The 25,167-nt window shown below is 40.9% G+C and overlaps 1 protein-coding gene across 23 annotated transcripts in view; it reads left to right on the plus strand.

Moving 5' to 3' along the window:
- Positions 1–799: 799 nt before the first annotated feature.
- Positions 800–25,167, plus strand: part of TRIM9 (tripartite motif containing 9) — an 84,474-nt gene continuing 60,106 nt past the window's right edge. For 22 of the 23 annotated variants that reach the window (XM_087814312.1, XM_087814352.1, XM_087814309.1 and 19 more), the window contains exon 1: positions 800–1,621. In XM_087814312.1, the coding sequence (XP_087670438.1) occupies positions 800–1,621 (822 nt within the window). The remainder of the gene's footprint in view (positions 1,622–25,167) is intronic. The other variant, XM_016198106.2, reaches the window with a different exon arrangement.

A 25,167-nucleotide genomic window follows, 5' to 3' on the forward strand; every position in this document is an offset into this window, starting at 1 on the left:
CCGAGGGTGAAAGACTAGAGGAGACTCTCGCCCCGGCTCCCGCCCGGCGCCGTCAGGCCCCGGCATGGCGGAGCGCCTGGGGCAGGCTTCGGCGGGTTCATGAGGGGGACAAAAGCCCAGCTGCCATACAGAAACCCAGCCCTGAGCGAGGCCTGCCACGGCTGCCAGCGGCGGAAGAAGGGGGGTCTGCCGGGGTCGGCGCGGAGACCGAAGCTGGGAGCCAGGCGCAGGCTGTTGGCGAGAAGCACCGGCCCCCGCCGCCAGCCCACTCGCTGCGGGGAGGGGGTTCTCACGCCCCCAGCTCCTGGGTGACTGCGCCGGAGGTCGGAAGAAAGCGGGGCGAGAGATGAGTCATACCGCCTAATTCCTGCTTCCGAGTCCCCTCGCCAACGCGCGCCAGCCCCCTCCCGAGATCCTGCAGCGGGGAGCGGAGACGTCCCCAGTCCTCAGAGCCTTCCAGCAAAACCCACGGTGGCCTGCGGAGGGGAGGAGGGGAACGGGGCTTTTGACCAATCAGAGCTTCGCTTTCTCGCCTGCCGTCCAATAGGCCGCTGTTTATAGGCAGGGGCGGGACTAGGAGGGCAGAAGGGGGCGGTCCCGGGCTGGCGCGCGGCGCCGGGTGCCCTGCCTCACAGAAAGAGCGCCTCGCGGGGAGAGCGCGCCCAGGCGACGCTGGAGGGCCGCCGCCGCCGCCGCCGCCGCCGCTGGCCAAGGTGCTGGACCGGACGTGCCGGCCGGCCACCCAGACCGTTCTGCCGCCCGTCGCAGCCGCGGCTGCCTCGCTCCCATCCGGGTCCCCATGGAAGAGATGGAAGAAGAGTTGAAATGCCCCGTGTGCGGGTCCTTCTATCGGGAGCCCATCATCCTGCCCTGCTCTCACAATTTATGTCAGGCGTGCGCCCGCAACATCCTGGTGCAAACCCCGGAGTCTGAGTCCCCCCAGAGCCGTCGGGCCTCGGGCTCCGGGGTCTCCGACTATGACTACCTGGACCTGGACAAGATGAGCCTGTACAGCGAAGCGGACAGCGGCTATGGCTCCTACGGGGGTTTTGCCAGCGCCCCCACTACCCCGTGCCAGAAGTCCCCCAACGGCGTCCGCGTGTTTCCCCCGGCTATGCCGCCGCCGGCCACCCACCTGTCACCGGCCTTGGCCCCGGTGCCCCGCAACTCCTGTATCACCTGCCCCCAGTGCCACCGCAGCCTCATCCTGGATGACCGGGGTCTCCGTGGCTTCCCTAAGAACCGCGTCCTGGAAGGGGTAATTGACCGCTACCAGCAGAGCAAAGCCGCGGCCCTCAAGTGCCAGCTCTGCGAGAAGGCGCCCAAGGAGGCCACGGTCATGTGTGAACAGTGCGATGTCTTCTACTGTGACCCGTGCCGCCTTCGCTGCCACCCGCCCCGGGGCCCCCTAGCCAAGCACCGCCTGGTGCCCCCGGCCCAGGGCCGCGTGAGCCGGCGGCTGAGCCCGCGCAAGGTCTCCACCTGCACAGACCACGAGCTGGAGAACCACAGCATGTACTGCGTGCAGTGCAAGATGCCCGTGTGCTACCAGTGCTTGGAGGAAGGCAAGCACTCCAGCCACGAAGTCAAGGCTCTGGGGGCCATGTGGAAACTGCACAAGGTGAGCCCTGAGAAAACCCGCCCCTAACTCCCTGTGCCTCCGACCCTCGGGTTTTGCGCAGACAGCCCCCTCGGTTCGCGCACCGTGCATCCCAGCGGGGGCGCAATGCAGGTGCCTACAGCATTTGCTTCCCCCGTCTGGTGCATTGCAGGAAGCGCAGGGGGATCTGAAACCGCTCTCGGGGAGCTGACTACCCCCAGAGAGTTGTCGCGGGGATGCCTGAAAGCAGGTCCCCCGGGCCGCGCTGCCTGTGGGCCGGGCGCAGGGCGCCCCCTCTCCGCGGCGGGTGCGCGGCTCGCCGTCGAGGTCAGCGTGCAGGAAGGCGCTGCGTGACCGGCGGAGCAGCACCAGCGCCCGGGGCCTCCGGGGACGCTCCAGGGCAGAGCGGGCTGCTGCGCTCCCGCGGTGGTCGCGGGGGAGGAGGTGGGGCGGTTGCGTGGCGCGAACCGCGGCGGGCTGGAGCCGCGGGGTTGGCTGGCGCGGTGAGTCACCGCGAGGGCGAGAGAAACGCCGCGGGCGGAATACTGATCAGTCCGCGGGCCCAGATGCCGAGAACCCGCTGGAGGGGCTGCGGAGCCCAGGGGCTTTGCTCTCAGGAGGCCGGGGAGTGCGGGGGGGGGGGGGGGGGGGGAGGGGGAATCCTGTGGTCGCCTTGGCAACTCGGCTCTCAGGCTTAGATCCCGACCCTCCCCCAGGGGACCTGTGGCTGGAGCAGCTGGTTTCGGTGCAGTCCAGGCCTGAAGGCTAGGCAATCGGGTCTCCCAGGGTAACCCCGTTCTCCCAGCCACCCACACACTTTGTTCAGGATTCAATTCTTTTCCTCTGTGCAGACTTTGAGGCACCTGTTACCAGGTTTATCTTTCTGGTTCCTCCATCAAAGATAGCTTCAAGAAGAGTGCCTTTAACGTGTTAGGTCATGAGGCTCCTCTGCTCAAAATCCTCCTGTTATCCCCCACGTTTCTCATACAGTCTTTAGAATGGTCCACCAAGACCTGCGTGACCTGTCCCCCTTTGGCCGCATCGACGTCATTTCCAACCTCTCACTCCTGCTCCAGCCACCATGTCCCTCTTGCTGTTTCTCAGCCAACGCCAGGCACCTTCTGGCCCCAGTGCCTTTGCATTTGATATTCCCTCAGCCTAGGATGCTCTTCCCCAAGACGCTATACCCATATCCAAGTGGCTCACTCTCTTGCCTCCTTCAGATCTTTGCTTAGATGTCACCTTTGTAGGGACATCTTCCTGACTACAATTGTTGCCACTCATCTCAGACGCCCCTTAGTTTCCTCCCTACTTGACTTTTCTCAGTAGAAGTTATCCCTGTCTGGCATGCTATATATTTTAATTATCTTCTTTTTGTCTATCTATTGCTTCCCTCCTCTCCTCCCACACACACTAAAAAATAAGCTTCAAGAGGAAAGAGATCTTTATAATGTTATGTCCACACAGCTTGGAAGGAAGGGAACCACTCTTGAGAAGATGTACATAAATTTTACTTCTACTTTTTAAGTAATCTACTTAGTTGGGGGAGGGGGAGTTGAAGGGTAGGGCGGGGCTTCCAGATTGTTGTAGGGAGGGTTTCTTCACGTTATCTAATTGTAAGCCCAAGGATAAGGCAGGGCCTAAAGATGGTGACTAGTCCTCAGCTATGCCCCCACTCAGGGTTTCCCCAGCATTCCTTGGAGACTGGCCTTTGAGAGAGGCCATTGATATTTTATTTACAGAAAGAAAGAAAAATCACCACTTTCAACAATCAGGGAGGGTTTCTCAACTCAATATTAGCTGCATGTGATCCATATTTATAGTCATTTGTGTTCTCACGTATAACCTGTTAAACCGTATTAGTCCTGATGGAGATCTAATTCAGCACAAATTTGAGCCCCTCTAGGCACACCCCACTATTTTGAAAATGCTGCAATTTAAATGTTTTTAAATGGCAATTTTGAGTGGTTTCAAAAATTCAGTTCATGGCCAGTTTTTATTGTTCATTTTGTGATTTCATTCTTAAAATGCTATGTTGAGTTGCCCTACAAAACTATCCTTGGAACTAAGAAGTTAATCACCCTGTCTGGAACAAAAAACTTAGAGCCACTCACTGATTAGGATGGTCAAACCATAGCATTATTTTTGTGTGAATAAGAGCCTACATGTACTTCATTCATTAAGACTAAAAGCACCCTTTAAATCTGTCTAGCCCTGTGTAGATTTGAAATGTTAAACCATTTGTTTTATCAGTAATGGAAGCTGTGAGTAGACACTGTGGTGTGGACTGACTTGAAACTTAGATGTCTGCTAACAAAGAATAATGTTAGAGCCCTTGAGATTTGATATAAGTAGGCTAAGAAGGAAATGTTGGTTTTTGTTTTGCTTTTTTAAGTTAATTTCTTCTCTACTCTTATGAAGATTTTTTCCAAAATAGTAAATAGGTACAATTCTGGTCAGTTAATATCAGGATTATTAAACTGCCAAGAAAAAAATAAGGCAGAAGGGTGACAGATTTTAACATTCACTTACCATCTGCTGATGAACAACAAACATTACTCCCCCATGTTATCTCTTTAATAGAGTAGTTAAGGTGTTTCTCATATAGTTAATGATACCCTTATCGTTACAAAAAGCTCATGGGCTGGAATTTCTATGCCTTTTAAAACATAAGAGAGCAAATAATTACACTAAGTAATTCTCCCAAAGATGGGCAATTAGGTATCTACATAGGGGATTACTGGACCCAAAAGTTTTCATTAATAGATTACCATATTAATTAGCCATTTCTAGTGATAAAGAAAATCTTATGAATAAATATTTCCCTTGGGCACTAAGAAAAAAATGACTGAAGTTTATTTTTAAGTGATTTTAAAAACAACTAGCTAAAATTCATTAGTTGTCAATTGACCAAATTAAAATACTTTTCAGATATATATGACCTTCAAAATCCATGAAAAATTTGCAATGCTAGAAGTGGCTTATAAGACAAATATCTGATAAAGTTTTTATTTAGTATCAGCACTTGCTATGTTCCTTTATCCAACTTAGGTTGGTATAAAGAATTGCTACACACTCACACAAATCATTTTGTAGACACTTTCAAATAGACAATTGGAATCATTATTATTGCTTTGTAATTTTAGCAACTTACATTCCTAAATCTAAAATTATTTTTGAATTCCTGGTATGTTTAATCAAACATTGAATCAGTAATATATTTGTGACCGTTGTTTTGTTGTTGGTGCTGTTGAGCAAGACTTTTTTTCCTTTGCATTCTAAACACTGACTATTCATTCTGACTCTTGTCTCAAATGTTATTTCTACTTTTTTTATTGATGGAGATTTGCAATTTACAACACTTTAAAATAAACTGTCAGTTGTTATACTTTGATTTTCAAAGTATTCTGGAAAACACATATCTGCTCTGTAATATGGTGACAGCTCATCAAATAGTTCTGTAGCAAAATGTGTTATTTAATGTAACTAAAATGATATTCAGTTAACTATGGTAAATATAACAGGTAACATATATTCATGTTTTTTAATTTTGCAAAAGTTTACTCCTAGTACAATCAGAACATAATGTGTGCAATGTAAACATTCTTAGAGGCATTAAGGAGAATGTTACAGAAAAATAAATTTTTCCTCTTTGTACTGAGACATAATGGAAAGAACTAGATGACAGGAAATCTGGGTTCCAGACCTGATGCTGCCACTTACTTGCTGGATGTTAAGCAAGTCTCATAACCTCTCTGTGCTTCCTACCCACAAGGATGTAAAGGAGCTAAAACTGTATTGTAGAGGTATTTTGAAAAAACAATTTAAATGTTTATAATATAATTTACTAACTTTAGTTTGACCCAGGAGAAAGTTTTTGCATAAAACAGAAGTTGTTGTCTCACTAGTCAACAACTACGACATAAAAACCTCATCCCCCAGTTTGGGGTACTTTGCTCGCTCTTTTTCAGAGCACGGAGTGCAATACAAAGGCTACTCCAGATGGTGGTCTAAAGGAGTGAGCCACAGCATTATAGATCCAGAGAGAAATCTCAGTTGAGTTAAGCTCATGCAATAAGGACACTACACAAAAGTTTATTTATATATTAAACAAAGGTATCCTGTTTTTCAATAACAAAGCTAAAAATGATAACTGATATGACTCAGTTTTGGGGGGTTTTTTTTAGATTCTCCAGTAAAGATATCATTATCGATTTGAAGTATTAGAAATTATTCTTCCTGTGTAAGCCAAGAAAAGATGCTATTAATTGAAATTCAGGGTCAAATCAAAGTTTGCATAAAGTAAGAGAAAACTATCACAGCCATCTGTTATTAAATAATAAGATAATGCACAGGCAAAAATTACCTTTACCATGAGTGCAATAAATTCCACTTCTCTCACCTAAACATTTCTCAAAGTGTGTATAGGCATATAACTTAACCTTAGCACAGAGGATAGAATTCATTACAAGATAAATGTTTAAGGACAAAATAGTTCTAAATAATATCACTTTCATCAGTTTTATTAGAGATTGTTAGTTATAAACCCACTTAGGTGATCTCAGAGGACTTCATGGGAAAGGAAACAGAATCAACTCACAGGGGAAATGGAGCTGGAAAGCTAGACACTGAGCTCACTCTCTGTGTTTGTCAGCGTGGGCTAAGTTATGCTGCAGTGACAATTTCCAAATCTCAATGAATTACCGCAGCATCTAATGTCTTAACGGTGTCAATGCGCCCTGAGAGTCAGCTAGGGCCCTCCTCCACAACCTCCTTATTCCTGAAACTGGGCTGAAAGAGCATACTTGAGGCATGCTAACCTTATGGCGGAGGAAAGAGAGCACAGCAGAACCACCCAGTGGCACTTAAAGACTGTACTCGGATGTGACCTGTCACTTCCACTTACATTCCATTGGCTAAAGTAAGTCATGTGGCCAAACCTGGTGCTCGTGTTGCAGAAAAATACCCTCTTCCAACAGAGAAAGGCACCAGAGAAGAGTCCTGTAGAGGTGGGCAGAGAACATTTTGAACAAATAATACAATCCGCCACATGTTTAACTCTCTCATCTCTACCTCTCCTGGGGTGGGCCTCCTTGGCCTGCACGGGGCCCCAACTCAGCATGACATTTGAGTTCAAGTGTGCACTATCATCTAACTATGTCTCTGTGTCTCTTAGTTTCAGTCTTAGAGAAAGGACCCAGTTGGCTCAACTTGAGCCAGGTGTTGGCTGATGACCGTCTGTGTCATGGCCCTGGCCCCACCTCTTTGGTTAGGTGGGTGCAGAAGACTAGGGAGAGGCAAGGGAGGCTTTCACCTCAGGTGCAAAACTCAAGAGGGCAGCAAAAACTATAGGTTTCCTTTTTTTTTTTTTTTTAAAGACAGCAATGGCATAAAGGAATAAGGAGAGGGTTTGTGTTGTTGGGTTTTTTGCCATTTTAAGTATCTTTATCTCTGCAGATTAAAACATTTATAAGTCTATCTTGGAAAACATAAAATTATGTTTAAACCTATAAGCGGGTATCTGCTTTATGCTTACTTTCAATTTTTCTCTTGTACCTTTTGCCAAGGTGGTTGAAAGGAAATACATGTATTCCTGTTCAAGACTATATGCCTGGCCCACCTTTTAGATTCTCCAGTAAAGATATATGAAAAGGAATATATGAACTGGAAAAGCCTGTTGTTTTAAGAATGGGTTTAAGCACTGCCAGATAAAATTGTTTCTCATAAGCCTTGCGTGTTTGTATTACTAGTTCTGGTCAAAGAAGAAACTGTTTCTTAAAGAACTGACATTGGAAATAGAATGACAAATGCTGCTGTGTGTGTGGGAACAGCCACCTCTGTTTTAACCAGTGAGAAGTCTCACGAGTAATTCTCATCTACGGCTGGTTTATTCATGTGAAGCTGACTTTCCAGCCAGATAGCATCACTTCAGCTTTACTGAGATTTTTGTTTATCCTTTATTTACTTGTACTTTGCTTGTAGCTTGCATTTTTAAGAAGCAACTATTTAACACCAAACACTTACGACTCTCTCCTGTGTTCCAGGATGAGCCTGGGAGAGGGCCACACTGCTCTGACCTGTGGTGTATATCAGTCTAAACCATTACCTAGTCTATGAACAAGGCAGGTTGCAGAGAGAAATAAATAAATATTGAAAGTTAAACAGTTCCTACCCAATAAGGCTTTTTTTGATTTTGTAGAGAGCAAAGGCTTGGAAGGTTACACATACACAAGTTCAACTGTAATGACAACTCACCAAACACCAAAGGGAAATGACTCTATAACATCATCTACCGGTTTTGATCGTTTGTACTTTAGTTTCTTTCATCAGTGCAAATAACCAGCCGCTGATTTTACTGTAGATGTGTGTAGCCCATTACATAGTGCTGCTGATGATATTCATGCCATCACTCAGACACACCAATTTATGAAATTGATAAAATGGTGTCACATACGCTGTGCCAACCCCCCAACCCCCGCATGTATGAAATGTTATTTCAAGAGCATTAATAACCTAAAATCAAGTGTAAAATTGGACTTCCATCCAATCTAATAAATTTTTCATGGCACAGAGAAATCTGTGCTGCTTTTAACAAGCAGTTGTATTGATTTTATTGACTATCAATCATCTGGCCAAGGCTTAGCAAAGAAACATGATAAACACCTTTCGGCACACAATCAGTGTGGTATGGAGAAGCTTGATGTTTACATTCAGCTTGTGTTATCTGGCTATCTTCTGCTGTTATGGAAGCAAATCTGACATTGGTGGAATTTAAAACACTCTTCAGTATTAAATAAAATTTTCTCTACTTTCCACTCTGAGGATCAAGAAATATAGTATATAGAGACTTGTATAAGCACTGAATTCCAAGCTGGCTTTAACCAGCACAATAAGGATACAGAGTGTAGACCATTTCCTTACACTTCAAGAATGGCCCCTTTATACTTGGACTAGGACATGGATTTCTGATTCCTCTGGTCACTGCATATGATAATTTTGTGGGAAAGTTTGAATTGATAGTAAGGTGCTGCTATGTAGATATAAAATATATTACTAAAACTATTGGTATTAACTGGCAAATCAGCAGGTAAATATTTTACATGAATTTTTTAAACCATAAAGCCAAAGAGAAATTTAATGCTTCTAGCATTGAGAACATCCTCGATTCTTGTTTTCCAAAAGGATGCACAATCTTACATTTCTGCCAGCAATGTATGAGGGATCCAATTTCTCCCAATACTTGTTATTGCCTGCCTCTTCGCATAGTTTTGATTTGCAATGACCAGTGTTATTGAGTATCTTTTCATGTGCTTGTTGGCTGTTTTTACATCTTTTTTAAAGAAATGTCTATTCAAATCCTTTGCCCATTTTTAAATGGGTTACTTCTCTTTTATTGTTGAGTTGTAAGAGCTCTTTTCATATTCTGGGCACTTACTTTTAAAATGGAAGGGATGGAGATATGAGCCTCTTGTCTCTCAGAGATACAGGAAATAAAAAACAGACTTAGAGCTGAGCATGAAAAAAACTTGTCAAGACTGGCCCACCAGCACCTACTGCTAATTCCTTGCCTAAAACCTTTATTAGTCAGTTCTGAAGCAGAATTTGAATAAGCTCTGCCAGGATTGGCTCCTCACAAATAGAAACATGGAAAAATCCAAAAGCAGGAGGGGGAAATGATTTAGTTATCAAGGTCCGTAGATATGGTGGCTTGCTTCCTCCTTACCTCTAGTCCCACATCTCCTGACTTTGATAATAAATACAATGTTATCAAGTTCCAGTGGGGCTGTGATTTCTGTTACTTACGGGCTACCAGTGTGGTATTCAAAAAGGTTATAGTAGAGTGTCAAGATGGTGGCTTCTCTGCTACATTTAAGAGTTATGAATTGATAGAAAGGACATTGGATCTTTCAGATCATTCGTCCAACCCTCTTCAAGGTTAGAAAAATAAATCCCAGAACACTTTGGAATAAAGTACCAAAGACACACAGTACATATTACCAAAAAAACTTTGATTTTTTTAGAACTTATATTGGGAATTATGAATATCCAAGGACCCCTTTTCAGTTGCTTGTGTGTGTGTGTTTAATGAGGCTCAATTGAAACACTAATTCTCTCTTTTGGAGGCTCTTCTGTGCCCCCAGACAACTATAAACATGGGTCTTTTTCTATAGTCCTGACCACAACTATTGAAGTTTACCTTACCCTTGCTGTTCTCTCTTTAAGGGGATATTTTATATGTCTATACAATTGAATTAATGTTTCTTCATTATAAGTAAAGTTTTATTTTTTTAACATTGGGCTTCAATAGATAGTGCCTTTGCTCAAAGGATCCATCTAATGGTAGGAGTTTTAGTATGAGGATGGAAAAGGAGAAGTCTATAGAGATGAGGTTTTGCTTTGTCCCTCACACAGGGGAACTGCTGCATTCCAGCGCGGCTGTCCCCTTGCATTGGCTGTCTGACTGGCTCCTGCTGTAGCCAGAAGCACAAAGAAAGTTTATGGGATAAAGCAAAAGAGAGTCTCCTGCTGGTGCTCGACTTGCCAGCTTTGTTGGCTCCTTACTGACCACCAGTACTTCTAATTCTCCTCTCCGCCTGTGGTGCTCTGTGAATCCTCTGTCTGTGAGCCCAGACTTGGTTCCAGTGTATGAGCCTTCTTTCCTGATCATCTCCATGCCTTGTTCTGACCTGTGTGTGACCAGTCTTCTCATCCAGCTCCAGAACCTTGACCAGCAACTTCTGGGGAGTCTCGCTGCCCAGGCCGTCTGGCTTGTGCACCTTCTGCCTCCAGCCTAGCTCTGGTTTTGTCAGCCCTGACTTCCCTCGCAGGGAAGGCCCCAGTGCTGACAGCTCCTCAAATCAGACCTTGTGGGCAGCAACTTCAGGGCTGGCACTGATCCCAACAATAGATTACTGTAATGTATTTGGCCAATCCCCTATAATGTTAAAATATGATTATAATGTATATATCTGGGTTGTATGAAGAGGCACTCACATAACTCTTTTCTTTTTAAACATGCCATAAAATGATTTAACTAAATACAAACACAGAATCCACTGACATATAACTACCACTGAAATGAAATATGATGGATATTTAGTAGAGCTCGGAAGCTCTGCTAACGTTGAAAGCAGGAAGTACATACTAATTTATAAATTTCATCTGCAAATCATGGAAGGAATGATTTAGTAGGCATAAGATTATTACCCAATTTGGAGGCTAGCCAAAGACTGGTCAATTACTCTCTTCTGAGAGGAGGCAAATAGTTCAATTATATTATAGTTTTAGTCCCTCAAGTCTTCTATAATTTTTATGAGAACAAAGTCATCAATTTACCATTTATGTTATTAACTTGCATGTTGTTACAGCTTTTGGGTTATGGTCAATGATTAAGTTTTCTAAAACTCTGTACAAAAGGTTGTTATTGTGAGATATAGCTATTAAAAATTAACCCAGTGTTTTTAGAGACATTTTTAAATTAGTATGTCTGAAGGGATTGGTATAAAATTTGCATAAATATTAGACTTGAAAATTAATTTTGTTTAGTATTTATTTACATCTCCTGATTTTCTTCAGGGATTAAATCATATTTATCTTTGGTATATTAAACTCACTAGGTCCCTTCCTGCCATACTGTTCTTTAATCTTCTCAGCCATGTTAAGGAATTTATATGACCTGTATTCAAAGCTCCCACCTCACTGTAACTACTGCAAAGCCCGCTGTGGGCTGGGTGGGACCCTTACTGCTCTTGATTCAGACTCAAGATACAGATAGTGTAGCATGAGACCACTGGCTGTTTAGCTGGTACTGAGCTTTGATTTTATTCAGCTGCTCAACTGGGGAAATTCAGTTTGATCACATAAACAAAGCACTTTTATATGCCCAGAAAGAGGACTACATAATGGTTACACAGATAATGGTGTGTGACTATTTTAATTCCCAAGCACCTCTGAGAAAAGCTGGTTCTTATATTAAAACCAAAGTCATGGAACAGCAGATGCTAGAACAAGATTTGCTGTGTAAACTGTGCTATGAGATGTAATTTCATATCAGTGTCTTGTCCCTCATGAACTATTTCTTTGATTTAACAGTGAAGATCATTAGATTTGAGTTAGGAGGACATTGTGCATGTTGAAGCTGAGACTGAGGGCCAAGACTTAAATCTGACAGCTCATGAGTAGCTTACCTCAAACTTTAAAGTACCCCATCAAGGCAACCATGACACCTACAGGAACCGTGCAACTCCTTCCTCCCTGCTCCTAAAAGCAGTTGATCGTGTATGCCATTGTGAAGTTGCCACATCAATGCTTTGTTTTCTGAGAGCAAATGATGACTGCATTTTAACACATATATAAGCTGGGAAAATCTGAGATGTACAGCAGGAATTCAGGGAATGGGCAATAAAATAGTCAGGAGAAACAGGAAATAGAATGAACATGGCAGAAATGCAAAAACTGGTCAAGTCCCTGGTTAAGCCCTTTTGTAGAGAGTGAGGGCCAAAGGACTACAGCCCAGTGGAAGAGGCCTTTTCTTGATAGAGCTATAAGTGGGGATTGCCTCCATGGTATTGTGCAGTTTACCGGGATAGGGCCAGAAAAGCTGGGTTCTCTTCCTGAGTCTACTGTTTATTCAGGCAACACAATAGAGGGGTTCAGAACATGGGCCTTGAAGCAGACTGCCTGGGTTTGATCTCTGGCTTTTTCACCACTTAGCTGTGTGAACTTGGGTAAATCCCTTGACCTCTCTGTGCCTTGGTTTTCTCATCGTTTAAATGGAGATAATAATCAGACCAACCTCCAGGGATTGTTGGGAAGATGAAAGGAATGGTAGACACAAAGCCCTTGGAACAGAGCCTGGCCAGAATAAGTACATAATTCATGCATGCTAGTGTTACCTGTTAAATGGGGCTGGATGAGAGAATGAATGTCTGAGAAAGTCTTTTGTAATAAATCTAAGGCTGGTTTTGTTTTGTTGGGTTTTTTTTTTTTTATTATGATTGTGTATCTATACAGATGGAGGGCTACACAATGCATGGAAGACAGCTGAAATTATTTCACTGGTTCCCTTACACATCGGTCTCTCCCCTGGGAAAGAGGGAAATTCAAGCAGCCAAAGAAAGACATAGTGCCTTTCACAGAGAGGCAGAGGATAAGAATCGGAGAGAAAAGGAAGGTCCAGGAGACAGCAAATTTCCGCAGGAGGTTATGCGAATCCCTTAGAGTCACTCCTGACTTTGAGAACATATTGTTCCACAAGAAAAGGGGGACAGTACATTCTGAGAAAGAACTCCGGCTTTGGAGCCAGCAAATCTCACTTTCTTCACTTACTTGAGTTTATCTTTGTTAAATTATTTAGCCTATCTGTGACAGATTCCTCATCTGTGAACACACCATTCATCTCCTTGAGTTTGTAGGGCTAGCTCAATGAGATTGTCTTTGACAAGTGCCTAGCATTAGCAGGTCTTCAATAATTAATAGCTTTTATTATTCAAAGGTCATTCAATTATTTGTTTTGGTCCTCAAGTACTCTTGTAGGTGCTGGAAATATAGCAATAAAAAAAAAGAACACATTTAAAAATCACTGCTTGCTAAATTAAAGCTTATTTAATGAAACATTTGTTGAAGTCTTGCTGTGATTCTCTTTTAGGTTGTAATTTCTCTGACAAGAGAGCACACAAAAGATTTTTTTGCATTCAGTGTGTCTTGCATCAAATGAGTAAAAGTTGGGTGTATTAGCCGGGGTTTTCAGAGAAATAGAACAGTTGAATATATATGTATATGGTGGGGCAAAAGTAGATTACAGTTTGTGAGTACACAAAAAACAGAGTTTATCTTGTATTATTATTTATTAATTATTGTATTATGTTCCATAAGAACAACTGTAAGCCCACTTTTGCCCCATCCTATATGCATATATATGTGTGATTTATTATAAGGAATTGACTCATGTACTTGGGGTCTAAGAAGTCCCATGATCTGCAAGCTAGAGACCCAAGCAAGCACCAAGGGAGCCAATGGTGTAATTCCCAGTCTGAGGGCAAGGGGAGACCAATGTCCCAGCTCACGCAGGCAGGTATAGAGAACAAATTCTATCTTCTTCCACCTTTTGTTTCTGTGTGGGCCCTCAATGGATTGGTGTGAGGCCCATCCACACTGGGGAAGACAATCTGCTGTACTCAGTCTACCAATGCAAATGCTAATCTCATCCAGAGACTTCCTCACAGACTCATCCAGAAATAATATTTAGTTGAATATCTGGCCACCCAGTCAAGTTGACACAAAATTAACCACCAAATTGGGTTAGTTAGAAGTTGGCCAAGAGCAGATCAGACCCCTCCCCCACAGTCTTGAAAGTTAGGACAGCTCTGCCATCTGCGTTGCCATTTGTTCCTCCACAGAGCCTGTTCCAAGGCTTTCTGACTCTCACTTGCCTCTGGGTGTTTGCAAGGAATTTAGGCCATGACTTAAAGGAGGGCAGCAAAACTGAAAAGAAAAAAAAAAAATTGACAGGCAACAAGCTGCTCAGAAATGTTTCCCAAATGCAGCCCCATTTGGGCATGTGTTCCTGAAAACTTTGTGTAAACCAATCGCCTTTTAAATGTACTAGAGACATTTTCAATATAAAAAAATTCTGGTATATATTTTCAAATGTAAATATCTGTTGTAAATCTACATTGCCCAGTTTCCAGGGCACCAACAAGTTGATAACATGTTTTTAATTTTTTTTTTTCTAGAAATAAAAAAACACGGAAAATGATTTTTTTAAAGTATTGTAAGGTACCTCCCAATTTCAGAAACATTAACATGGAGTGAGGTGGGGGAGGGGGTGCATCACGGAATTTAGAGTAACGGGGCGAAGTATAATAGAAGAATTGGGAGACACAGAGTTTGAGGCCCCTTTTCTGATCATGTCCACCTCGCGGTCAACCTCCTTGACTCCTCAGGACCTCCACCTTCTCATGTGTAGAATAAGAATGTAGGATTAGGTGAGAGGTAAGGTCCCAGTCGGTAGCGGCTTTAATTGGGATCTAGATTTATTGATGTTTTTCTGGATCAGTTCTTGATAGAAGTTTCTCAGATAAAACTGTTACCTGCTTCTTGTGCCTTTGTAAGAGACACTTTCATTTTCTGCCTGTTTCAAGTTTCTCAGTTGGGGCTTCAACATATGGGGATCAAAGGAAGACAGACCAGGTCGCTGCAGCATCTTTCCTTCCCCTCATTTGACCCTGGCCTTGGAAGTGCCCCAGGGGCTCCAGGGCCATGTGAGAAGGAGCCTGACAGCATAGGAGGCAGCTAAGTGGGGAGAGAAGAGCACATGCTGCCAGCTTTGAGTGCTGCTTCGAAATCCCCAGTGGGTCTGTGATGACCTTGTCTATAGATGACACTCATTGTCCTTAATTTTTCTTTCTCTTCATTGCAGAGAAAGAAAAGGGCAGGGCAGAGTGGGGCGGTCAAGAAGGAATAAAAAAGCTGTTTTTGATATTTACTTCCTAAAATGAGAAGTGACATTTGATTGAGAGAGATAAAAGGTGAAAACTAATAAGTACACTCAGCCTTCTCACTCCCTCATCCTGGGGATTTTGCAGTTTGAGTTGAGTTGGGAACCTGGCCTGGAGTTCCTCATCTCAGGGCAAGAGCCAAGTTCGGTGCTAAACTTCTAAGAAAAGTAATGTGTTGTTCATTTTGATGCCAAATTCCTTCCATTTTGAGTGATTATTATTTATGCTGAAGAATTGGATGTGTGGGGTTTCGTCATCATTCTTGCAGTTATTCAAGGTGTGCAGGGAAATGTGTAAAGCCCTGATTTTCAGTATTTGCCATGGCTGAGTTCAAGCTCCCCGACCTGAGGGCACTGACCTTGGAGCTGGGAAGAGAGTGAACACAGGCTAGCTCTGGCACAACACAGCTTGTTTTAGCTCTGTTGCCTTATGTCAGACCGAAGGACCTGCTGGATTGTAAGTTTTCTAAAATAATTTTTCTAAAATTACTTAAGCCTGCAGCTGCAAAAAAGATAACGTTACAGAAATTTTTAGTGTAGAAATTATGAATGGAAAGCTCAGTGAATTTTCACAAACTGATCACATCTGTGTAATTAATACTAAATCAAGAAACAGAATATTATCATCCCCTGGAAGCCCTCCTCATGCTCCCTTGCAGTCAGCTGCCTCCACCCACCCTTCCAAGGGTAACCAGGGTCCTGCCTTCTAACAGATTAATCTTGCCTGGTTTTGAACTTCACATGACCATAATCGTACAGCATGCAATCGTATACATAACTTCTTTGGCTCACTTTTATGTTTACTGGACTCATTTATATTACTCCATGTAGTTTTAGAGCATCTTGTTGTTTGATAGTATTTATTCCATTTTAGGAATATTCTACAACGGACCCATTCCACCATGGGTGGGCATTTGGCAGTTTCCTGGTTTTGGCTGTTGTGAGCAGTGCAATTATAAACATAGTACTTGTCCTTGGGGGCACAAATGTAACCAGTTCTGTTGAGTGTGTCCCCACGAGGGGAATTCCTGCATGACTAAGAGTACATGCTGTCAAACAGCGCCACTGAGTCGTGGTGCCATAGTACATTGTCACCATTCTCACCAACACTTGCTAGTATATGTTTCCACTTTTCATTTCAGCTATTCTAGTTGGTAGATAGTGGTCTCATAGTGTGGTGATAACTAATGATATTAAGCATGTTTTCATAAATTGGTCCTTTTGCATGGAGTCTGCTAGGTCATTTGCCCACTTTTCCATTGGGTTGTTTGGCATTTCTTACTCACCTGTCTTTTTAAATTTCTTTTTTATCTACAAATACTAAAAACAACAACAAAAACACACCTAATTCTGAAATAAGCTGCTTTTTCTCTGTGGGCCAGAGGTACTAATTAAAATAGATTTGTCACCCCTGCTTTCTCTTATAATTTTCTCTCAATGCAGCTTCTGCTGTATGGTGGGTGCATTGCTCGTCTTTATCAGATTTTGTGCACATTTCATAGCTTCACTAAGAGCAAACAGTGCAAAAGCAAATACATTTTCAAAAGAGAACAATTCTTTCTTAAATGAAAGTAAGAGCTATTCAAGTAGTCTGCAAGAAAAAAAAAATGAATTGAAACCTCAATAACCTCAAAAAAGTAATTCTGATTTCACATGAAATATTAATTTCAAAAACTTTCCAGAGGTAATGCTTCTTTTTCCTTTCCATGATCTCAGTAGAAAGGCCTTCTCTCTTATCTACAAGTCTTTTTAAAAAAATCTTATGCACTAAAAATTGAATTCCTCCTACGTATTATGTGAGCTGCTTTATTTTTTAAAAATTCTTATTTAGATATGGGAGTGCAATCTGTTAATCATTGATTGATTCTATGGCAAGAAAATACAAAAACTTAAAGAATAGTTCACTATTTCAGAGGTTAAGGAACTTTCACTTGGAATGATGGATGTGGGTCAAAGATATCAAACAGGCTTTTCATAGAAGAATAATTGCTTTACCCTTCTTCAGTATCTTTTCTCATATAATAAAATAAGATAACGTATGAAGACTACTATTTCAGGAACAAGAATTAAGTCTCGCCAAGAAGTAACAATGTCCCAAATGTTCCAGGAAGAATTGGGGATATTCCCAGAAGCTCCTGAAGGTCTGGGCATGTTTCCCCGAAGCCCAGGTCTCATATGCCTTTTCGCTGCACGCAGCATGGGCAGCCCAGAGCAAAACTGGGAAGAAGAGGGAGTTCCCCTGCCATGCATTCTGCTCCCCTCGTCGCTGTGCGGTCCCTCCATGGTACTCCCTCACATTGCAGAGGCCAGGATTGGCAGATACATAGCACCTTACCACTCCTCCATTCTGGCCCCGTGGCAGCCATCACCGTCAATCATGGCACTTTTTCCCTACACTCACAGTCTTAGCCATACATACACTTTGTGACCAGAACCATGATTGAAAACAATCAGTTCATTTGCTATCACTTTCTGAAATAATATGATTCTTATTCCATATTTCCCATCAGCCCCAAAGTGTAAAGTACTACCTTTCCCAAGATTATTAACATTATCTTATATGGCAGTCCCTGTTGCCTGGATCTCTGACTCATTGCTTTCTATCATGGTTCTGGTCACTTTCCTGCTCCACACACACACACAAAGTGTATGTGTGCCTAAGACTTTGCATCAAATGCCTACAGGGACCAGATGCTCCAAGCAAGGTAGCAAGGTTTGCACATTTAATATTTAGTCTGTAGAACAGGAGTAATAGCAATCTTTTTCACCTTTAGAAAGGAATACACTGTCCATTTTTCAGATAACATGTGGCCCTTGGTCTGTCTTTGTTTTGTCCAGTTTTGAAAAAGGCATATAGTTGATTCTCATTATCCAAGCAGTTATGTTCTATAAACTATGTGCACTGAACTAGCAAATACTGAACCTTTGCTTCTAGGAGAAATACAGAGTTAGGTTCCTGCAATCCTCTGGGCACAGCACTTTTATCAATCGATCAATATATAACCTCATTTTATGTGTGTTTCTGTTTATAGATACGTTATTTTATATGGGTTGTTATTTCATTATCGTCGAGCTCACCAGCAGCATCAGTATAACTCATGTCTGAAAGAAGCTTATCTAACACATGATGAATTCATTCTCATGAAGCTATTCATAATATTTATTTGCTATCCTTTTAATGTTTGTAGGATTTGCAGTGGAAGAGATATTCTCTCTTCCAGTCCAGTTATCAGTAATTTGTGTGTTTTCTGTCTTTGTTTCTTAATCGTTATTTTTTCAAAGAAACAACTATGTCTTTAAAATTGTTCTCTAGTGTTTATTTTCAATTTCACTGAGGTCTAGCCTTTATTGTTCCCTTTCTCTTCCCATCGCTTTTCTTTTAACTTTTGTATCTTCAAAATACAAATATTTAAAGTGCATCTCTTGTAGATAGCTTAGAGTTGGGACCTATTTATTCAGCCTGTCAACATCTGCCTTTTATTTGGGGGTGTTAGATTTGAATTTAACATAATTATTGATAAGGTTGGATTTAGGTCTACCACGTTCTTATTTGTCCCATCCTCTTAATGTTTGTTGGTTGCTTGGTTTCTCTGTTTTTCTTTCCTGCCTTTACTTGGGGTTATGAGATATTTTTCTAGTATTTAATTATAATTTCTTTATCAGGTCTTTAGCTAAAGTTCTTAGGGTTATTTTTAGAAGCTGCTCTAGGGAATCTAATATACATCCTTAATTGATCCACAGTACTTAGAGCTAACATTCACATAAAATATCAGAACCTTGCAACAGTATAGTTTAATTCTCCCATCTCTAACTTTTCGCTATTATCATATATATTATATCTACATATGTTGTAAACTCCACAATATGGTTATAATTTTTGCCTTTAATAGTCATATGCCTTTTAAATAAATTAAGGGGGGGAAGTCTTTTATATATTACACACATATATTTACCCCCATGTCAGGTGCTCTTTTTTTTTCTGCAAATTCAAATTGCAATCTGGTATTATTCCACTTCACCCCCAAAAAACTTTGTAACATTTCCTGTAGTGTAAGTCGACTGGAGACAAATTCTCTTCCGTTTATCTGAAAATGTCTTCATTTTGCCTTAAGTGTTGACGGATATTTTCAATTGATGTGAAATTCTAGGTTTTTTACCTCTTAGCAATTTAAAAATTTTGTTCTGTTACCGTCTTTCCGTCTTTGTTTCTGATGAGAAATTGGCTGTTACTTGCATTATTATCGCCTTTGTGGGATGTGCCTTTTTCTGGCTAATTTCATGATTTTTCTCTATATCTTTGGTTGGGAGGAGTTTGACTATCATATGCCTAGATGTGTGTATGGTTGATTTGTTTGTTTATTTTTATATTCATCTTCCATAGATTTCACTAAGCTTCTTGAATTAATATTTTTGAGCTTTTTTAAACCAAATTTTGAGAATTTTTTTAATCACTGCATTATTTTTGGTCACCTCTCCTAATTCTACTTTAATTAAATGTGTTTTAAGTCACTTGATATTTTCTTGAAGACCACTCAAGCTCTGTTTATTTTTTAACCCTTTTTCTTTTTCCTTCAGATTAAATAATTGTTATTGCTCTCTTTTCAGAACCCTTTATTCTGCATACTTCAGTATAATGTTAAGCCCTGTGAATTGACATTTATTACAGATATTGTACTTTTCTGTCCTAGTATCTCTATTTGGTTCATTTTTTATAGCTTCCATTTCTCTGTTTAAATTTGCCATCTGTTTATATAATGACTATATTTTCACTTAAGGCATTAACATACTAATAATAGTTGTTTTTGAAGTCTTTCTCTGTGAATTCCAACATCTGGGTTGTCCCGGGTTTTGTTTCTACTGACGAATTTTTATTCCTTTTTTTTTTCTTTTTTTTAAATATATCTTTATTGATTTCAGAGAGAGGAGGGAAGAGGGAGAAAGATAGAAACATCAATGATGAGAGAGTCATTGATCCGCTGCCTCCTACACGCCCCCTGCTGGGGATCAAGCCTGCAACCGGGCATGTGCCCTGACCAGGAATCAAATCTCAATCTCCTGGATCCTAGGCCAACGCTCAACCGCTGAGCCATGCCCAGCCAAACTCCTTTTTTCTTTTCAATTATGGATCTCATTTCTTATTTCTCCACATGCCTCATAATGTTTTCTTATATACTGGACATTGTACATAATATATTTTTTAAATTATGCCTTCTGTTATTTCTCTAAAGAGTGTTTTTCCTGGTACACATATAAATTACTGGGTGATCACTCTGCTCTTGTAGAAGCTTAATGTGTTTACCAACTACTCCACAGTGCAAGACACAGACTAGATTCCTCTTAGATCCTCGTCATTACTCAAACATCTCTGCCCATTCATTTCACTTTTATAGCTGTTACTAGGTTGCCCTAGGCTCTCCAGAGCCTCTTCCATATATCTACAGTTCAGGATTAGCCAAGCATTTCAGGGGGAATTTAAATGCACATTTTAGGAATCTGCTCTCTGTAGCACTCTCCTTTATAATATTACCCTTTCAATTTCCAGCCACTCTAGCATATGTGAACTCTGTCTTCCCTAACCACAGGCCATTAAGACTTCAGCTTATTCTAGCTGCCCTTGTCCCCAAGAAAAATCCCTATAACACAGATCTACATGTAATTCCTTCCAGTTTATGTCTGCTTTTGTTTGTTCTTTAATGCCTTTACTTTTTAAGTATATATTTTGCCCAAGGTTTATAATTGATACTTGTATGAGGGTTATTTTAATAAAATCTACTCCACCATTAGCAAGACTGGCACTTTAATTATTCTTTTCAATGTGATATCTGACATACATTAAAAAATTGTGAAACATATGAAGAGTCCAGAAAATATAAACCATGGTCAAGACCAGAAGCAGTCAACATGGCAGTAACTGGTATTCTAAAGAAGCTACACTGATGGTTAGATGTCCAAAGGCATAGTAGAGGATATTAAGTTATTTAGTAGGGCTGTATTTTTTCTCATTGTCTTCATTATGCCCCCAATTCTGTTCCTCCAATTTGAATATTGATAACCAATTAAAAGTAAATGTTGAAAGAAAAGACTACCCATTATTGTATTTTTAGCAGATTACCTAATATTTCCTATTATTAATGAAGGCACCTGGTTGAATGCTATGCTTATCCGCTTCCGCAATTCCTGTTTCTGTAGAAATTAATTTATAAGTCATGTGGTAACCATGGTAGCATGAGGCAAAGTTGTAGAAGTGGTGTTTAGTAGAAATGAAATATCTCTGCCCTTCCTCTGCTCTGTGATTTTCTGTGCTCCACTGTTTCCCTCCTCAGAAGAAAGAGTTGATTTCCAAGAACAATTATGAGGAGGATTGTGGGGGCGGGAGGAGAGGGGGGGAGCTGTGCTGATATTGGGTTGGTCATAGGCCTGGCCAACAAAGCTTCCATTTTATCAGTTCTTTCTTTACAAACATATTCTAACCTGCCCTAGAGAACTTGGAGAACTGGGTACTCAGCCAAGGGTTCCAAAATCCTTGCTTCCTACTACAATCCCTGAAAAAAATGGCAAATCATCACATGAGAATTCTTACTTGTCTGGAAAGCTAAGAATATAATTCTTAAGCTTAAGAATCAGCAACATTTTTCTTATTCTTCAAACATCTCATAACAAATCCTACCCAGAATTTTCATGGCATTTGTCATTCTGAATTTGTGATAGAAACACACTGCATGCACCGGAATGGTAGGGGCTAAAACGAGAGAGAAATTTATTTCACATAAAAGCCTGAGTTCAGCGTATTTGTTCTGCTGAGGCAGTCATCAGGAATCAAAGCATCTTCGGTCTCGTTGCCATCGTCCTCACAGCCCAGGACGGCTCACCACCACACCAGCATCCTTACCACCACGATGGGAAAAGGCAAAGGGAGGGCATGTCCTGGAGGACCCACATACGACTTCTCCTCACATCCCAATGGCCAGAAATTAGTTCTAGGTCCACACCCTGTTGCAAGAGAAGCTAAGAAATGTAGTCTTTATCCTGGTGCAGAGAATTCAAATTCATATACAGCTGAATCAATAACCTAACATACATATATGATCTCATTTGATCTCCCCAACCAATAACATTGATAGAGTGGGCAAGGCAGGAATAACTCCCCTTCTGTGGATGAGAGACTCACAGCTCCTGAGTCTCTCAAGGCCCTCAGATAAGAAGTGGTTATGTCTGGACTACACTCCAGTCTCAGCTCTGAGTTCCAGTGCACATAGTGCTGTGCTGTGATGCAAGGACACCCTCAGCCCTAGTGTGGGAGGTTGTAGTGTATTAGCCTAGGCCCCTAGATTATCATGGGACTTTTCTTCATTTTCTCTTGTTTTTCAGTCTTTTTGCTGATAGGCTACCAGCTGTTGCCTTGCTGTAATCTATTGACAAAGGCATTACTTTCAATGAGTTGTAGACTTAGAAACTAAATAAATAATCAAGGTTGTTAGAATTTCATTTAAAAACAGAATAAATTGTCTTGGAATCAGGCCTCAAAGTTCTCTCCTTTGAGTAAATTATCTTTCATTGGTCTTTAAACTAGTATATCAATTTCTTTCTTACTTGAATTCAAGACAGATGGTTTAGCCTTAAACAAATGTTTTCATTTCAAAAGAACTTTTTTAATTTCTGGATTTTATAAACTCAGCCTATTTTTCATCAATAGACTATACTACTAAAAGAAAAATAAATTCAGATTAAAAGACCACAATTTTAATTGTATAGCAAAAATAAAAACATGATTTTTATACTGTCTGAAAATTGCTGATATTCAGTGCTGTTCTGCCCATGTATGTCATATTTTTGGGGGTCACAAAAGAACAGTTGACAAGCAGATTTTAAAGATAAAATAATTAAGAATAAATTTCAAATATGACAAAGCAGTATTTTAAATTTAATGTATTTTATTTTAGCACATAGACTATGACTATAAAAGATAGGGAACTCCAGTTTTAATCACATAATTATGATGACTTCTAGAAAAACAAATCCCTTGATCTATAAGAGAAAAGAATTAAGACTTCCATTATAACTTTCTTGAATACAACTGAAGGAATATCTGTAAATTTAGAAGACAGAATCATTTTAATTCTGTCAAAAGAGCAGCACTCCTAATAATCAGGCTAATAGCAGTAACAGAACAATTCATTAGCTCAGTTATTTGCTGTCAAGGGGACCCAAGTAACTTGCTTCCTTTGAAAGTATGAGCAGCAATTGCTATCAAAAGGTGTGTGGGGGGAGGGGGGTGATGAAATAAGAATCAGAAGACTTAGAGCATGAAGATATGATGTCTGAGGCCCTATGCTGGCTACCCAAAGAGACTTATCAATGAGTACTTCAAGATGTAAAAGGCTCCAGAATGATTCTGTTGATGAATGGGAGATGGGTTTGTATACTCCTTCATTTATCCGATGGGCAGAAGCTAAGCCAAGTCAGACGAATATTTACAGGTACAAGATATTGCCTTAAATGTCTATTTCACCTTAATAAATATTTGCTTCCTGATCCCAGAAACTGAAAACACTGACCTTTGATATGGATGAGATGAGGAAAAGGCTTGGGCAAGTTGCATTATGCATGACAATACAGTAATGATAGCGGAAACAAAGAAATAAAAACTGTTTTCTAGAAAAATCAAGATCTTGGACCAGCTACAATTGAGATTGTGGAATTGTGACACTGGACGGAATGATAATAGCATAGAATAACAAAATAATAATTTTCTTTGATAGTTTGCTGAGCTGTTGATCCAGACCAATTGCCTGGGGTCACCTATTTTGTATTCAGAGGACTGTGACCTCTGATGGATAGTTTGCTGTACATATGTGAGGTGGCATTTCTAAACTGCCTGAAAAATGTTGGACTTGTTTGTTTAATGTCAAGGTTTTATATATGAGATTACGAGATCTAGGATCTAGAGTATAGCATATCTGGCTTTAGGGGTTATTTCACAGTGAGTTCATTTATTTTGTTTTGTTGTTAGAAATTCAGCTTTGGATTTAAATAGTGCAGTTGCAAACCATGCACTATTGAACTAATGTATTTATGTGCTGGAATGAGGGCTAACACAAAGAATTTTATATTTTTAAAAAAATTTTAAGAAAATTAATATTAATTACTGTTTTTCATTTCATTGCATGATAAAGATTCACAGACTACAAACTAATTTCTGGTCTAGTTAGAGAGGTTTTAGTACTTCTGACATTAAAATATTTTTTTAAAAATGTTCTACATTTTTAGCTGGATCAAGGATGATGAATGCATAGGCATGATTTTTGCCCCATTGTAAAGGTTCACTTTTCCACATATATAACAGATTGAAGTGGATGAAACATCAGAGACATGAGTGGAGTGTTTGTTGAACAGTGAGGTTAGTTTTTGGACATACTCTTCTGAATTTATACATCTTAACGAAGGTTGTTTCCTATGGCAGAGGAGTGTGTAATTAATATCTTCAGGATTGTCTAAATTTTTTTATTTATGAATAATAGTTGAATAATTCTCATGAATTTTTATATCTAAATTGTAAAATAGAAATATTTTACAAGTTATATTGCAGTCATGGATTCTAAGATGTATATTACATTAGCTTCCTATCACTGCCATAACAAGTTCTACAAACTAAGTGGCTTGAACCAACACAAATTTATTATCTTTTATAGTTCTGTAGGCTAGAAGACTGATATGGGTCTCTCTAGGCTAAAATCAAGGTGTGAGCGGGGTAGCATTCCTTTCTGGAGACTCTAGATGAGAGTTCATTTCCTTTCTTTTCTAGCTTCTGGAGGCCCCTTTCTCCATCTTCAAAGCCAGCAACCTTGCTTTTCCCTGACCGTTCTTCTGTAATCATATCTCCCTCTGACTTCTGCCTTTGTCTTCTACTTTAATTTTTATCTATTTTTTTAGCATATCTTTATTGATTTCAGAGAAAGGAAGGGAGAGGGAGAGAGGGAGAGAGAGAAAGATAAAAACATCAATGATGAGAGAGTCATTGATCGGCTGCCTCCTGCACGCCCCCGACTGGGGATCAAACCAGCAACCCGGG

This window comes from Miniopterus natalensis, chromosome 1 (genome assembly GCF_054644295.1).
Source record: "Miniopterus natalensis isolate mMinNat1 chromosome 1, mMinNat1.hap1, whole genome shotgun sequence".
Taxonomy (NCBI): Eukaryota; Metazoa; Chordata; class Mammalia; order Chiroptera; family Miniopteridae; genus Miniopterus; species Miniopterus natalensis.